Source organism: Oncorhynchus masou, chromosome 29 (assembly GCF_036934945.1).
Source record: "Oncorhynchus masou masou isolate Uvic2021 chromosome 29, UVic_Omas_1.1, whole genome shotgun sequence".
NCBI classification, from domain to species: domain Eukaryota; kingdom Metazoa; phylum Chordata; class Actinopteri; order Salmoniformes; family Salmonidae; genus Oncorhynchus; species Oncorhynchus masou.
The window spans coordinates 92,625,237-92,642,736 of NC_088240.1; the positions used below are offsets into that span (position 1 = coordinate 92,625,237).

General features: G+C 42.6%; 1 protein-coding gene across 1 annotated transcript in view; it reads left to right on the forward strand.

Moving 5' to 3' along the window:
- LOC135519842 (CUB and sushi domain-containing protein 3-like) overlaps nucleotides 1-17,500 on the forward strand; it is a 241,788-nt gene that overhangs the window by 44,921 nt on the left and 179,367 nt on the right. The window contains exons 8-12 of the mRNA XM_064945048.1: nucleotides 1,961-2,030; nucleotides 5,673-5,789; nucleotides 6,565-6,774; nucleotides 10,019-10,207; nucleotides 14,879-15,056. Of these exons, the coding sequence (XP_064801120.1) occupies nucleotides 1,961-2,030; nucleotides 5,673-5,789; nucleotides 6,565-6,774; nucleotides 10,019-10,207; nucleotides 14,879-15,056 (764 nt within the window). The remainder of the gene's footprint in view (nucleotides 1-1,960; nucleotides 2,031-5,672; nucleotides 5,790-6,564; nucleotides 6,775-10,018; nucleotides 10,208-14,878; nucleotides 15,057-17,500) is intronic.

Here is a 17,500-nt window from a genome sequence, read left to right on the forward strand (position 1 = left end):
CATTTTCTCTTGCAGGGTAATGTATATAGTTGAAGTCGGAGGTTTCCAGACACTTAGGTTGGAGTCATTAACACTCGTTTTTCAACCACTCCACAAATTTCTTGTTAACAAACTCTAGTTTTGGCAAGTCGGTTAGGACATCTACTTTTGTGCATGACACCGGTAATTTTCACAACAATTGTTTACAGACAGATTATTTCACTTATAATTCACTGTATCACTATTCCAGTGAGTCAGAAGTTGACATACACTAAATTGACTAAGTTGTCTTTAAACAGCTTGGAAAATTCCAGAAAATTATGTCTTAGCTTCAGAAGTTTCTGACAGGCTAATTTACATAATTTGAGCCAATTGGAGGTGTACCTGTGGATGTATTTCAAGGCCTACCTTCAAACTCAGTGCCTCTTTGCTTGACATCATGGGAAAATCAAAAGAAATCAGCCAAGACCTCATAAATAAAATTGTAGACCTCCACAAGTCTGATTTCCAAATGCCTGAAGGTACCACTTTCATCTGTACAAACAATGGTACGCAAGTATAAACACCATGGGACCACGCAGCCGTCATACCGCTCAGGAAGGAGACGTGTTCTGTCTCCTAGAGATGAACGTACTTTGGTGCGAAAAGTGCAAATCAATCCCAGAACAACAGCAAAGGACCATGTGAAAATGCTGGAGGAAACAGGTACAAAAGTATTTATATCCACAGTAAAACGAGTCCTATATCGACATAACCTGAAAGGCCGCTCAGCAAGGAATAAGTCACTGCTCCAAAACCGCCATTAAAAAGACAGACTACGGTTTGCAACTGCACATGGGGACAAAGATGGTACTTTTTGAAGAAATGTCCAAGCCAAAGAACACCATCCCAACCGTGAAGCACGGGGCATCATGTTGTGGGGGTGCTTTGCTGCAGGAGGGACTGGTGCACTCCACAAAATAGATGGCATCATCAGGGAGGAAAATGATGTGGATATATTGAAGCAACATCTCAAGACATCAGTCAGGAAGTTAAAGCTTGGTCGCAAATGGGTCTTCGAAATGGACAATGATTCCAAGCATACTTCCAAAGTTGTGTAAAAATGGCTTAAGGACAAGGAGACCTACTAACCACTTTCAGTTACACCAGCTCTGTCAGGAGGAATGAGGCCTACAAACCTGACTCAGTTACACCAGCTCTGTCAGGAGGAATGAGCCAAAATTCACCAACTTATTGTGGGAAGCTTGTGGAAGGCTACCAGAAACGTTTGACCCAAGTAAAACAATTTAAAGGCAATGCTACCAAATACTAAACGAGTGTATATAAACTTCTGACCCACTGGGAATGTGATGCTTAAATAAATAATTCTCTCTACTATTATTCAAATAAAGTGGTGATCCTAACTGACCTAAAGACAGGGAATTTTTCCTCTGATTAAATGTCAGGAATTGTGAAAAGCTGAGTTGAAATGTATTTGGCTAAGGTGTATGTTAACTTCCGACTTTAACTGTACATTTAAATTTTCTCTTGCAGGGTAATGTCTACATGTATATTTTCTCTTGCAGGGTAATGTCTACATGTATATTTTCTCTTGCAGGGTAATGTCTACATATATATTTTCTCTTGCAGGGTAATGTCTACATGTATATTTTCTCTTGCAGGGTAATGTCTACATGTATATTTTCTCTTGCAGGGTAATGTCTACATGTATATTTTCTCTTGCAGGGTAATGTCTACATGTATATTTTCTCTTGCAGGGTAATGTCTACATGTATATTTTCTCTTGCAGGGTAATGTCTACATGTATATTTTCTCTGGCAGGGTAATGTCTACATGTATATTTTCTCTTGCAGGGTAATGTCTACATGTATATTTTCTCTTGCAGGGTAATGTCTACATGTATATTTTCTCTTGCAGGGTAATGTCTACATGTATATTTTCTCTTGCAGGGTAATGTCTACATGTATATTTTCTCCTGCAGGGTAATGAATACATAACGTGTATGCCAGGGCCCGTCAGACGATGGAATTACCCCGTACCTCTGTGCTTAGGTAATGTATTCATTCTTTATATGTCCTCTTTATTATGGTAATGTTTACATGTTTACAGTATAGAAGTCTATAGTGTTCTGGGATGAGATTCACCATCCATATCTCCCATCACACCTGTATGAACCATCACAGATATTTATGATATCACTATGTCAACGGTACCTCATTACAATATCAATTCAGAGGAAAGAAACATTTTACGTTTTGGATGTAACTGTATCTATATCCACGGCAACCAATCGGTCAGAATGTGTCTATATCCAATTTGTAAGTCGCTCTGGATAAGAGCGTCTGCCAAATGACTTAAATGTAAAATGTAATATCCACGGCAACCAATCGGTCAGAATGTGTCTATATCCACGGCAACCAATCAGTCATAACGTGTCTATATCCACGGCAACCAATCGGTCAGAATGTGTCTATATCCAATTTGTAAGTCGCTCTGGATAAGAGCGTCTGCCAAATGACTTAAATGTTAAATGTAAAATGTAATATCCACGGCAACCAATCGGTCAGAATGTGTCTATATCCACGGCAACCAATCAGTCAGAACGTGTCTATATCCACGGCAACCAATCGGTCAGAACGTGTCTATATCCACGGCAACCAATCAGTCAGAATGTATCTATATCCACGGCAACCAATCAGTCAGAATGTATCCATATCCACGGCAACCAATCAGTCAGAATGTATCTATATCCACGGCAACCAATCAGTCAGAATGTATCCATATCCACGGCAACCAATCAGTCAGAATGTATCCATATCCACGGCAACCAATCAGTCAGAATGTGTCTCTTTTTGTATTTAGTTGATTTCCCTGATGAGTCTGTTTAGTTCTGCTGTACTGATTGGTAGGATGACTTTTATGATCGGAGAGCAGTCCTCTCTGCTATACTGCTGATTGGTAGGATGACTACTATGATTGGAGAGCAGTCCTCTCTGTTATACTGCTGATTGGTAGGATGACTACTATGATTGGAGAGCAGTCCTCTCTGTTATACTGCTGATTGGTAGAATGACTTCTATGATTGGAGAGCAGTCCTCTCTGCTATACTGCTGATTGGTAGGATGACTACTATGATTGGAGAGCAGTCCTCTCTGTTATACTGCTGATTGGTAGAATGACTTCTATGATTGGAGAGCAGTCCTCTCTGCTATACTGCTGATTGGTAGGATGACTTCTATGATTGGAGAGCAGTCCTCTCTGCTATACTGCTGATTGGTAGGATGACTACTATGATTGGAGAGCAGTCCTCTCTGCTATACTGCTGATTGGTAGGATGACTTCTATGATTGGAGAGCAGTCCTCTCTGCTATACTGCTGATTGGTAGGATGACTACTATGATTGGAGAGCAGTCCTCTCTGCTATACTGCTGATTGGTAGGATGACTTCTATGATTGGAGAGCAGTCCTCTCTGCTATACTGCTGATTGGTAGGATGACTTCTATGATTGGAGAGCAGTCCAAATCAAAAATCAAATAAAAAAAATGTGTATTGGTCACATACACATGTTTAGCAGATGTTTGTGCGGGTGTAGTGAAATGCTTATGTTCTTATCTCCAACAGTGCAGTAGCATCTAACAATTCACAAAAATACACACACATCGAAAAGTAAAAGAATGTCCGGAGTATGTATATATATATATACTTTCCTCAAAAAAATAAATGGAACACTAAAATAACACATCCTAGATCTGAATGAAATATTCTTATTAAGTACTTTTTTCTTTGCATAGTTGAATGTGCAGACAAAAATGATCAATGGAAATCAAATTTATCAACCCACGGAGGTTTGGATTTGGAGTCACACTCAAAATTAAAGTGGAAAATCACACTACAGGCTGATCCAACTTTGATGTAATGTCCTTAAAACAAGTCAAAATGAGGCTCGGTAGTGTGTGTGGCCTCCACGTGCCTGTATGACCTCCCGACAACGCCTGGGCATGCTCCTGATGAGGTGGCGGATAGTCTCCTCAGGGATCTCCTCCCAGACCTGGACTAAAGCATCCGCCAACTCCTGGACAGTCTGAGGTGCAACGTGGCGTTGGTGGATGGAGCGAGACATGATGTCCCAGATGTGCTCGATTGGATTCAGGTCTGGGGAACGGGCGGGCCAGTCCATAGCATCAATGCCTTCCTCTTACAGGAACTGCTGACACACTCCAGCCACATGAGGTCTAGCATTGTCTTGCATTAGGAGGAACCCAGGGCCAACCGCACCAGCATATGGTCTCACAAGGGGTCTGAAGATCTCATCTCGGTACCTAATGGCAGTCAGGCTACCTCTGGCAAGCACATGGAGGGCTGTGCGGCCCCCCAAAGAAATACCCCACACCATGACTGACCCACCGCCAAACCGGTCATGCTGGAGGATGTTGCAGGCAGCAGAACGTTCTCCACGGCGTCTCCAGACTCTGTCACGTCTGTCACATGTGCTCAGTGTGAACCTGCTTTCATCTGTGAAGAGCACAGGGCACCAGTGGCGAATTTGCCAATATTGGTGTTCTCTGGCAAATGCCAAATGTCCTGCACGGTGTTGGGCTGTAAGCACAACCCCCACCTGTGGACGTCGGGCCCTCATACCACCCTCATGGAGTCTGTTTCTGACCGTTTGAGCAGACACATATACATGTGTGGCCTGCTGGAGGTCATTTTGCAGGGCTCTGGCAGTGCTCCTCCTGCTCCTCCTTGCACAAAGGTGGAGGTAGCGGTTCTGCTGCTGGGTTGTTGCCCTCCTACTGCCTCCTCCACATCTCCTGATGTACTGGCCTGTCTCCTGGTAGCGCCTCCATGCTCTGGACACTACGCTGACAGACACAGCTAACCTTCTTGCCAAGGCTCGCATTGATGTGCCATCCTGGATGAGCTGCACTACCTGAGCCACTTGTGTGGGTTGTAGACTCCATCTCATGCTACCACTAGAGTGAAAGAACCGCCAGCATTCAAAAGTGACCAAAACATCAGCCAGGAAGCATAGGAACTGAGAAGTGGTCTGTAGTCACCACCTGCAGAACCACTCCTTTATTGGGGGTGTCTTGCTAATTGCCTATCATTTCCACCTGTTGTCTATTCCATTTGCACAACAGCATGGGAAATGTATTGTCAATCAGTGTTGCTTCCTAAGTGGACAGTTTGATTTCACAGAAGTGTGATTGACTTGGAGTTACATTGTGTTGTTTAAGTGTTCCCTTTATTTTTTTGAGCGGTGTATATATGCTTAAATAAAGGTTCAATAAAATACAATTTAAATAAATAAACATACAGTATATGCTATACATATATGTTATTTGATGTATAGACATTATGTACTGTATGTGGATAGAATATATAGTATATCTGAAGAATACGTAGGAGAGAATAGTGTATATACATAATGAAATACAGCTATACGTCAAAAATAATACGTTGAATTTACAGGGAGACAATGAGATCTTGTTATTGATAAACTGTATATAAAGCAAACACATCATTGACATAATGTACACACACACACACACACACACACACACACACACACACACACACACACACACACACACACACACACACACACACACACACACACACCTCTTCTCTCTCGCTCCATCTTTCTCTCTCCCCCTCTCTGAGCAACATGTCTTCTCCTTGGTGTTTCCAGCTCAGTGCGGAGGCTCTATGACAGACTTCAGTGGTGTGATCCTGAGTCCAGGCTTCCCAGGGAATTACCTCAGCAGTCTGGACTGTAGCTGGAGCGTACAGCTCCCCGTAGGCTTCGGTCTGTCTTCTCTACTGTTGCTACTGTTGTTTTCTTTGTCCTTCACTATCACAGAAATAAAAAGCGTACCTTTTCATGTTAGAGGATAACAATGTTGTTTTTTTTGGAAGAGTAAAGTGTAAACAGTTTAAAGAAATGCATCCCCAGACTCTATTTTTATTACACCTAGGAATAATGCATTTTTATTACATCTACCCCCCTTCGCGCTCTCTCTCTGTCTCTGTCTCCCTCTCTTTCTCTCTCCCTCTCTCTCTCCTTCTTCGCTTTCTCTCTCTCTCCCTCTTCGCTCGCTCGCTCTCTCTCTCTGTCTGTCTCTCTCTCTCTCTCTCTTTCTCTCTCTCTCTCTCTCTCTCTCTCTCTCTCTCTCCCTCTCTCCCCTCTCTCTCTCTCCCCCCTCTCTCTCTCTCTCTCTCCCTCTTCGCTCTCTCTCTCTCTCTCTCTCTCTCTCTCTCTCTCTCCCTCTCTCACTCTCCCTCTTCGCTCTCTCTCTCTCCCCCCTCTCTCTCTCTCTCCCTCTTCGCTCTCTCTCTCTCTCTCTCTCCCTCTTCGCTCTCTCTCGCTCTCTCTCTCTCTCTCTACCAATCTCCACCTCCCCCCTCTCCCCCTCACTCTTCTCTCTCTCTCTTTCTCCCCCTCTCTCTCCCCTCTCTCTCTCTCCCTCTCTCACCCCCCCCCCTCTCTCTCTCTCTTTCTCCCCCTCTCTCCCCCTCTCTCTCCCCTCTCTCTCTCCCCTCTCTCACCCCCCTCCCTCTCTCTCTCTCTGTTTTTATTCTAGGCATTCACCTGCAGTTTCTAAACTTCTCTACCGAAGCGGTGCACGACTATCTGGAGGTGCACAGCGGGAGTTTGGAGACGGGTTCTGTGATCGACAGGTTCAGTGGATCCGTTGTGCCCGGCTCTCTGTTCAGCACCACACATGAAACCAGCTTCTTGTTCCACAGTGACTACTCCCAGAACAAACCAGGCTTCCACATCATCTATGAGGGTGAGAACATTGGAAAGGAACGTTTAAAGTATTGGACTTTTGGATTCTCTTAAGAGCCATTGGGCTGCAAAATCAAAATTGGCTATGTTGTCAAAAATGTGTGAAAAAAAAAATCAGAGTGCCAGCTAGTTACAATTCTGCGGAGATGCCTCCAGAACAACTTTCATAACAAAAAAACGCTAACCTGCAGGAGCTGAACCTCAGTTGGAGTTTGGTACCAAGTAGCTTTAAGAGCTGAACCCCAGTTGGAGTTTGGTACCAAGTAGCTTTTAAGAGCTAAACCCCAGTTGGAGTTTGGTACCAAGTAGCTTTTAAGAGCTGAACCTCAGTTGGAGTTTGGTACCAAGTAGCTTTTAAGAGCTGAACCTCAGTTGGAGTTTGGTACCAAGTAGCTTTTAAGAGCTGAACCTCAGTTGGAGTTTGGTACCAAGTAGCTTTAAGAGCTGAACCCCAGTTGGAGTTTGGTACCAAGTAGATTTAAGAGCTGAACCCCAGTTGGAGTTTGGTACCAAGTAGCTTTTAAGAGCTGAACCCCAGTTGGAGTTTGGTACCAAGTAGCTTTTAAGAGCTGAACCTCAGTTGGAGTTTGGTACCAAGTAGCTTTTAAGAGCTGAACCTCAGTTGGAGTTTGGTACCAAGTAGCTTTTAAGAGCTGAACCTCAGTTGGAGTTTGGTACCAAGTAGCTTTTAAGAGCTGAACCCCAGTTGGAGTTTGGTACCAAGTAGCTTTTAAGAGCTGAACCTCAGTTGGAGTTTGGTACCAAGTAGCTTTTAAGAGCTGAACCTCAGTTGGAGTTTGGTACCAAGTAGCTTTAAGAGCTGAACCCCAGTTGGAGTTTGGTACCAAGTAACTTTAAGAAAGCTAAACCCCAGTTGGAGTTTGGTACCAAGTAGCTTTAAGAAAGCTGAACCCCAGTTGGAGTTTGGTACCAAGTAACTTTAAGAAAGCTAAACCCCAGTTGGAGTTTGGTATCAAGTAGCTTTAAGAAAGCTGAACCCCAGTTGGAGTTTGGTATCAAGTAACTTTAAGAAAGCTGAACCCCAGTTGGAGTTTGGTACCAAGTAACTTTAAGAAAGCTAAACCCCAGTTGGAGTTTGGTACCAAGTAACTTTAAGAAAGCTGAACCCCAGTTGGAGTTTGGTACCAAGTTGAACAACAAACAATTTCACATAATCAATTGCATTCATGAGTTTTATTGACAAATTGTCATAAAAAAGTAAGGTTATCTGAGCAAAAACCTGATAGAAAATGAATGCATAAGAATGATGTAAATACAGAAATGTTTTGCTGAGTGAAAAATGAATATCCAACTAGTCAGTGAGAGCTCTGTGCAGTTTAGAGTTTGTGACCGCAACTATGTGAGTTTATTACAGTATTATAGACACTTTGACCTGGGATTTACTATGCTCTTCTATGTGGAAGAACCTCTTACAGTATTATAGACACTATGTTCTGGGATTTACTATGGTCTACTATGTAGTAGAACCCCTTACAGTATTATAGACACTATGACCTGGGATTTACTATGGTCTACTATGTAGTAGAACCCCTTACAGTATTATAGACACTACGACCTGGGATTTACTATGGTCTACTATGTAGTAGAACCCCTTACAGTATTATAGACACTACGACCTGGGATTTACTATGCTCTTCTATGTGGAAGAACCCCTTACAGTATTATAGACACTATAACCTGGGATTTACTATGGTCTTCTAGATTAACCCCTTACAGTATTATAGACACTATGACCTGGGATTTACTATGGTCTACTATGTAGAATGACCCCTTACAGTATTATAGACACTATGACCTGGGATTTACTATGGTCTACTATGTAGAATGACCCCTTACAGTATTATAGACACTTTGACCTGGGATTTACTATGCTCTTCTATGTGGAAGAACCTCTTACAGTATTATAGACACTATGTTCTGGGATTTACTATGGTCTACTATGTAGTAGAACCCCTTACAGTATTATAGACACTATGACCTGGGATTTACTATGGTCTACTATGTAGTAGAACCCCTTACAGTATTATAGACACTACGACCTGGGATTTACTATGCTCTTCTATGTGGAAGAACCCCTTACAGTATTATAGACACTATAACCTGGGATTTACTATGGTCTTCTAGATTAACCCCTTACAGTATTATAGACACTATGACCTGGGATTTACTATGGTCTACTATGTAGAATGACCCCTTACAGTATTATAGACACTATGACCTGGGATTTACTATGGTCTACTATGTAGAATGACCCCTTACAGTATTATAGACACTATGACCTGGGATTTACTATGATCTACTATGTAGATTAACCCCTTACAGTATTATAGACACTATGACCTGGGATTTACTATGGTCTACTATGTAGAATGACCCCTTACAGTATTATAGACACTATGACCTGGGATTTACTATGGTCTACTATGTAGAATGACCCCTTACAGTATTATAGACACTATGACCTGGGATTTACTATGATCTACTATGTAGATTAACCCCTTACAGTATTATAGACACTATGACCTGGGATTTACTATGGTCTACTATGTAGAATGACCCCTTACAGTATTATAGACACTATGACCTGGGATTTACTATGGTCTACTATGTAGTAGAACCCCTTACAGTATTATAGACACTATGACCTGGGATTTACTATGGTCTACTATGTAGAATGACCCCTTACAGTATTATAGACACTATGACCTGGGATTTACTATGGTCTACTATGTAGTAGAACCCAGTACAGTATTGTAGACACTATGACCTGGGATTTACTATGGTCTACTATGTAGTAGAACCCAGTACAGTATTGTAGACACTATGACCTGGGATTTACTATTGTCTACTATGTAGACGAACCCCTTACAGTAATATAGACACTATGTTCTGGGATTTACTATTGTCTTCTATGTAGAAGATCTCCTTACCTTCTAACGACTCTTGTGTGGCATGTGAGGAAAACATGTCCGTGTTCATGAGAGTCTCAGCTTTCCACAGATGGGTCATACTAGTTTGTAGCTCAAACGGATGGGACTCTACAGACGTTTTGGTGAGAAGAACCAGATTCCGCGGATCTGCTATCTCTTTATCTCAGCCTTCCCATTAATCACACAGACTAATGGTCGCTGTCAGGCAACGTTAATCTGCTGTCGTTTCCCCCCTGGAACCATTCAAATAAAACCCCATCAACATACCCTTTTGTGTTCCCTGTTGACCAATAGCCTATGAGCTCCAGCGCTGCCCTGACCCGAGGCCGTTCCGTAACGGCGTGGTGATAGGCCGAGACTTCGGTGTGGGCTTGACCATCTCGTTCGAATGCCTGCCAGGTTACACTCTGATAGGAGAGGTCTCACTCACCTGCCTGCATGGGGTCAGCAGAAACTGGAACTACCCTGTACCATGCTGTGAAGGTGAGTGGATTATCTTCATGCCTAATGTATTTAATATCTCTGTAAATGGACTTCTCTTTGGAATTATCTTATAGAGTGACATTAAATGTGTTGTGGTAGTGTATCCAGGCTGACCTTTACCCTGCTATTTATCCAGTCTGACCTTTACCCTGCTCTTTATCCAGGTTGACCTGTACCCTGCTATTTATCCAGACTGACCTTTACCCTGCTGCTATTTATCCAGGTTGACCTGTACCCTGCTATTTATCCAGGCTGACCTTTACCCTGCTCTTTATCCAGGCTGACCTGTACCCTGCTATTTATCCAGACTGACCTGTACCCTGCTATTTATCCAGACTGACCTGTACCCTGCTGCTATTTATCCAGACTGACCTTTACCCTGCTGCTATTTATCCAGGTTGACCTGTACCCTGCTATTTATCCAGGCTGACCTTTACCCTGCTCTTTATCCAGGCTGACCTGTACCCTGCTATTTATCCAGACTGACCTGTACCCTGCTATTTATCCAGACTGACCTGTACCCTGCTGCTATTTATCCAGGCTGACCTTTACCCTGCTACTATTTATCCAGGCTGACCTGTACCCTGCTACTATTTATCCAGACTGACCTGTACCCTGCTACTATTTATCCAGGCTGACCTTTACCCTGCTACTATTTATCCAGGCTGACCTGTACCCTGCTATTTATCCAGACTGACCTGTACCCTGCTACTATTTATCCAGGCTGACCTTTACCCTGCTACTATTTATCCAGGCTGACCTGTACCCTGCTGCTATTTATCCAGGCTGACCTGTACCCTGCTATTTATCCAGACTGACCTTTACCCTGCTGCTATTTATCCAGACTGACCTTTACCCTGCTGCTATTTATCCAGGTTGACCTGTACCCTGCTATTTATCCAGGCTGACCTTTACCCTGCTATTTATCCAGACTGACCTGTACCCTGCTATTTATCCAGGCTGACCTGTACCCTGCTATTTATCCAGGCTGACCTTTACCCTGCTGCTATTTATCCAGACTGACCTTTACCCTGCTATTTATCCAGACTGACCTGTACCCTGCTATTTATCCAGGCTGACCTTTACCCTGCTATTTATCCAGGCTGACCTGTACCCTGCTGCTATTTATCCAGACTGACCTTTACCCTGCTATTTATCCAGTCTGACCTGTACCCTGCTATTTATCCAGACTGACCTGTACCCTGCTATTTATCCAGACTGACCTGTACCCTGCTGCTATTTATCCAGGCTGACCTGTACCCTGCTATTTATCCAGGTTGACCTGTACCCTGCTATTTATCCAGTCTGACCTTTACCCTGCTATTTATCCAGGTTGACCTGTACCCTGCTATTTATCCAGACTGACCTGTACCCTGCTATTTATCCAGACTGACCTGTACCCTGCTATTTATCCAGGCTGACCTTTACCCTGCTATTTATCCAGGCTGACCTGTACCCTGCTGCTATTTATCCAGGCTGACCTGTACCCTGCTATTTATCCAGGTTGACCTGTACCCTGCTATTTATCCAGGCTGACCTTTACCCTGCTATTTATCCAGGCTGACCTGTACCCTGCTGCTATTTATCCAGACTGATCTGTACCCTGCTGCTATTTATCCAGGCTGACCTGTACCCTGCTATTTATCCAGGCTGACCTTTACCCTGCTGCTATTTATCCAGGCTGACCTGTACCCTGCTATTTATCCAGGCTGACCTTTACCCTGCTATTTATCCAGGTTGACCTGTACCCTGCTATTTATCCAGACTGACCTTTACCCTGCTGCTATTTATCCAGGCTGACCTGTACCCTGCTATTTATCCAGACTGACCTTTACCCTGCTGCTATTTATCCAGGCTGACCTGTACCCTGCTATTTATCCAGGCTGACCTTTACCCTGCTGCTGTTTATCCAAGCTGACCTGTACCCTGCTATTTATCCAGACTGACCTTTACCCTGCTGCTATTTATCCAAGCTGACCTGTACCCTGCTGCTATTTATCCAAGCTGACCTGTACCCTGCTATTTATCCAGACTGACCTGTACCCTGCTATTTATCCAGGCTGACCTGTACCCTGCTATTTATCCAGACTGACCTGTACCCTGCTGCTATTTATCCAGGTTGACCTGTACCCTGCTGCTATTTATCCAAGCTGACCTGTACCCTGCTATTTATCCAGACTGACCTGTACCCTGCTATTTATCCAGGCTGACCTGTACCCTGCTGCTATTTATCCAGTCTGACCTTTACCCTGCTGCTATTTATCCAGGCTGACCTGTACCCTGCTGCTATTTATCCAGGCTGACCTGTACCCTGCTGCTATTTATCCAGGCTGACCTTTACCCTGCTATTTATCCAGGCTGACCTGTACCCTGCTATTTATCCAGACTGACCTGTACCCTGCTGCTATTTATCCAGACTGACCTGTACCCTGCTATTTATCCAGGCTGACCTGTACCCTGCTATTTATCCAGGTTGACCTGTACCCTGCTGCTATTTAATATTTCATTTTTATATTTAAGTCTTTACATTTGATCATCTTTGAAATTATATTCTATAATAATACTAATTGTGTTCACACATAGTACAAGTGTGCATTTAATGTGCATGTGTGATTTGGAAATGTTTTAGTTTTTTTGCATATCCCAACTGTCCCCTCGGGGAGTGGGGTCACAGCCAGGGGTCACGGTCAGATGTCAGAGTATTTTTGAATGTGTGATGTGGTGTTGTCGCTCGATGGACCTTTATTCAATTTGTCTGTTTTACTTTTATGTTTCACATCTCTGGAAATGTAAATATCATTAGATAATGTCTTACCTTGTCGACTCTTTTACACTATTTGGGATTATATTGTGTGGCTGTTGTCTATCATGTATCATACTGGCTGTTGTTGCTCATGTACCATACTGTCTGTTGTTTACCAAGTACCATACTGGCTGTTGTCCATCATGTACCACACTGTCTGTTGTTGCTCATGTACCATACTGTCTGTTGTTTACCATGTACCATACTGGCTGTTGTTGCTCATGTACCATACTGTCTGTTGTTTCTCATGTACCATGATGGCTGTTGTTTATCATGTACCATACTGGCTGGTGTTGCTCATGTACCATACTGTCTGTTGTTTACCATGTACCATACTGGCTGTTGTCCATCATGTACCACACTGTCTGTTGTTTATCATGTACCATAATGGCTGTTGTTGCTCATGTATCATACTGTCTGTTGTTTATCATGTACCATACTGGCTGTTGTTGCTCATGTACCATACTGTATGTTGTTTATCATGTACCATACTGGCTGTTGTTGCTCATGTACCATACTGTCGGTTGTTTCCCATGTACCATACTGTCTGTTGTCTCTCATGTACCATACTGTCTGTTGTTTCTCATGTACCATACTGTCTGTTGTTTCTCGTGTACCATACTGGCTGTTGTTTCTCATGTACCATACTGGCTGTTGTTTCTCATGTACCATACTGGCTGTTGTTTCTCATGTACCATACTATCTGTTGTTTACCATGTACCATACTGGCTGTTATTTCTCATGTACCATGCTGTCTGTTTTTTTTACCATGTACCATACTGGCTGTTGTTTCTCATGTACCATACTGGCTGTTGTTTCTCATGTACCATACTGGCTGTTGTTTCTCATGTACCATACTGGCTGTTGTTTACCATGTACCATGCTGGCTGTTGTTTCTCATGTACCATACTGGTTGTTGTTTCTCATGTACCATACTGGCTGTTATTTCTCATGTACCATGCTGTCTGTTTTTTTTTACCATGTACCATACTGGCTGTTATTTCTTATGTACCATGCTGTCTGTTTTTTTTTTTTTACCATGTACCATACTGGCTGTTGTTTCTCATGTACCATACTGGCTGTTGTTTCTCATGTACCATACTGTCTGTTGTTTCTCATGTACCATACTGGCTGTTGTTTACCATGTACCATACTGGCTGTTGTTTCTCATGTACCATACTGGCTGTTGTTTTTCATGTACCATACTGGCTGTTGTTTCTCATGTACCATACTGGTTGTTGTTTACCATGTACCATACTGGCTGTTGTTTTTCATGTACCATACTGGTTGTTGTTTACCATGTACCATACTGGCTGTTGTTTCTCATGTACCATACTGGCTGTTGTTTACCATGTACCATGCTGGCTGTTGTTTCTCATGTAACAGACCAGGTAACTGACGTCAATAACAAAGACAGTGAATCACATATCCTGGGGTTTACCCCTGCAGAATACAGACATCTATGAACAATAACAAAATCATGTTTGGTTATGGTTGGTTTATATACAGTTAGCCACTAGGGTAGTGTATCAGGGGACGGCTGACGGCTTCATTCTGCTCTCTCTCTCTGTCTCTCTCTCTGTCTCTCTCGTTCTCTCATTCTCTCTCTCTCTCTCTCTCTCTCTCTCTCTCTCTCTCGATCTCAAACCCCTCCCTCCCCTCTCTCCCTCTTCCTTTCTCCCTCTCTCTCTCTTTCTCTCTGTCTCTCTCTCCCTCTCTCTCTTTCTTTCTCTCTCTCTCGATCTCAAACCCCTCCCTCCCTCCCTCCCTCCCTCCCTCCCTCTCCCTCCCTCCCTCCCTCCCTCCCTCCCTCCCTCCCTCCCTCCCTCCCTCCCTCCCTCCCTCCCTCCCTCCCTCCCTCCCTCTAGCCCAGTGTGGTGGTAATATAACGTCTCTGAACGGGACCATCTATTCTCCCGACCACCCAGCAGAGTACCCTAACTTCCAGGACTGTTTGTGGAGTGTACGGGTTCCCCCAGGGAATGGCATCTGCATCAACTTCACCGTTCTCAACACTGAACCCATCTACGACTACATCACCGTCTGGTAAGTAGTGCACTTCGTTACAGTAGTATGGTATGTGTCACAAATGGCACCCTATTCTCTATATAGTGCACTACTTTTGACCAGAGCCCTATGGCACCCTATTCCCTATATATAGTGCACTACTTTTGACCAGAGCCCTATGGGTTTGGGTGTCGATAGAGTGTAACTTGGAACGTGTTCCTGAATAGCCTATGTGTTGCTAAATAGTGTAATGTCACCCTTAAAATCCTCAGTGGTGATGCGCGTGGGTTGACTCCTAACCCGCAGTCCCCGCGCGGTTAAAGCCGAGCGACTTCAGGGTCAAGAACTGTTGTGTGGATGAAAGGAAGAGTGATGTCGTTGAATAAAGACAAAAACAATTCTTAAAAAAAAAAAAAAATCTATAATTCTGATGTTGTTCATATTGATAAGCTTCCTCTTGCAGTTGTGAATTGGGAAGATTCTCATGTACATTTGTGTCATTGTGGCAGATATTCTGCGAGGCACGTTGCTGTCCTCAAAATTGTACTCTGTATTTATTATTTCACTGGGGCGGCAGCGTAGCCTAGTGGTTAGAGCGTTGGACTAGTAGCCGGAAGGTTGCGAGTTCAAACCCCCGAGCTGGTATAAATCTGTTGTTCTGTCCCTGAACAGGCAGTTAAGCCACTAGGCCGTCATTGAAAATAAGTATTTGTTCTTAACTGACTTGCCTAGTTGAATAAAGGTAAAATAAAAATTATTTTACTGTCAAAGGGATTGTCTAGCCCACGTTGAGGTTTTTCTTACATTAGTTTAGGATATCTGGCATTAGTGCACAAAACTAAACTTTAGGTCTTATTCATTTGACAGGCACCAAATGGGAACGGACAGAAAAAAGTTATCAGACCACAGAGGCGAACAGGACAATGTCAGGAGTTGAATAGAAAAGCTGTGAAATGGAGAGTTGAACAGAAAGAGAAAGGGAGGACCAGAACAGTAACGTTTGGGAAAGATTAGGTGACGAGGTAGAAGAGGATGATAGGAGCTGTGTTATGATGTGATGATTGTGAGGCGCGGCAGATGATTGTGGGAGGCAGGGTAGCCTAGTGGTTAGAGCGTTGGACTAGTAACCGGAAGGTTGCGAGTTCAAACCCCCAAGCTGACAAGGTACAAATCTGTCGTTCTGCCCCTGAACAGGCAGTTAACCCATTGTTCTCAAGCCGTCATTGAAAATAAGAATGTGTTCTTAACTGACTTGCCTGGTTGAATAAAGGTTAAATAAAAAAAATAAAAAATTCACAAGACGGGGACTTCAAACAGGCCTATGGAACGTCAAAGGAAACCGTAGCCTACTGTTCAGATGGGTGAAATGGAAACTGACATCTGGACGCTGACTGTAGAATGTAGAATGTAGAATGTGGAATGTGGAATTCTCCTCTGTTGGATTCCAGAACAGAACAGTAGAGTAGTAGAATAACCTCTCACAGAGCCTTTATATTAACACCTGCAGAAGTCATTAGAATGTATTGCAGTAAAGTGATACAGGCTACATTTTGACTCAGAAACAGAAATGGAGAAATATGATTTATTTCGGCATCCTGACAGAATGCGAATTCGCAGTTAGAAACCGTCTGCAGAGGGATGTTACCTTCAACAGCATCGTTAAAAACCTGCTCGTATTTCACCCACATAAAAGAAACAGACCTTAAAGCATTTTATACAGACAGACGGAAACAGACCTTAAAGCATTTTATACAGACAGACGGAAACAGACCTTAAAGCATTTTATACAGACAGAAGGAAACAGACCTTAAAGCATTTTATACAGACAGAAGGAAACAGACCTTAAAACATTTTATACAGACAGACAGAAACAGACCTTTGAAACATTTTATACAGAGTGTAACGTGTGCGCTGGGAGTCATGAAGCAAGTTCAGGGAGTGAACAGATGTAATGAATGAAAACATACTATAACAAGAACCGCCAACAAAGCACAGACCTAAAACAGAACCATTGACACCTGGGGAAGGAACCAAAGGCAGTGACATATATACATATATACACATATACATATATACACATATACACATATACACATATACATATATACACATATACACATATACATATATACACATATACATATATACACATATATACACATATATACATATACACATATACATATATACATATATACACATATACATATATACACATATACACATATACACATATACATATACACATATATACACATATACACATATACACATATACACATATACATATATACACATATACATATATACACATATATACACATATACATATATACACATATACATATATACACATATACATATATACACATATACATATATACATATATACACATATACACATATACACATATACACATATACACATATACACATATACATATACACATATATACACATATATACACATATACATATACACA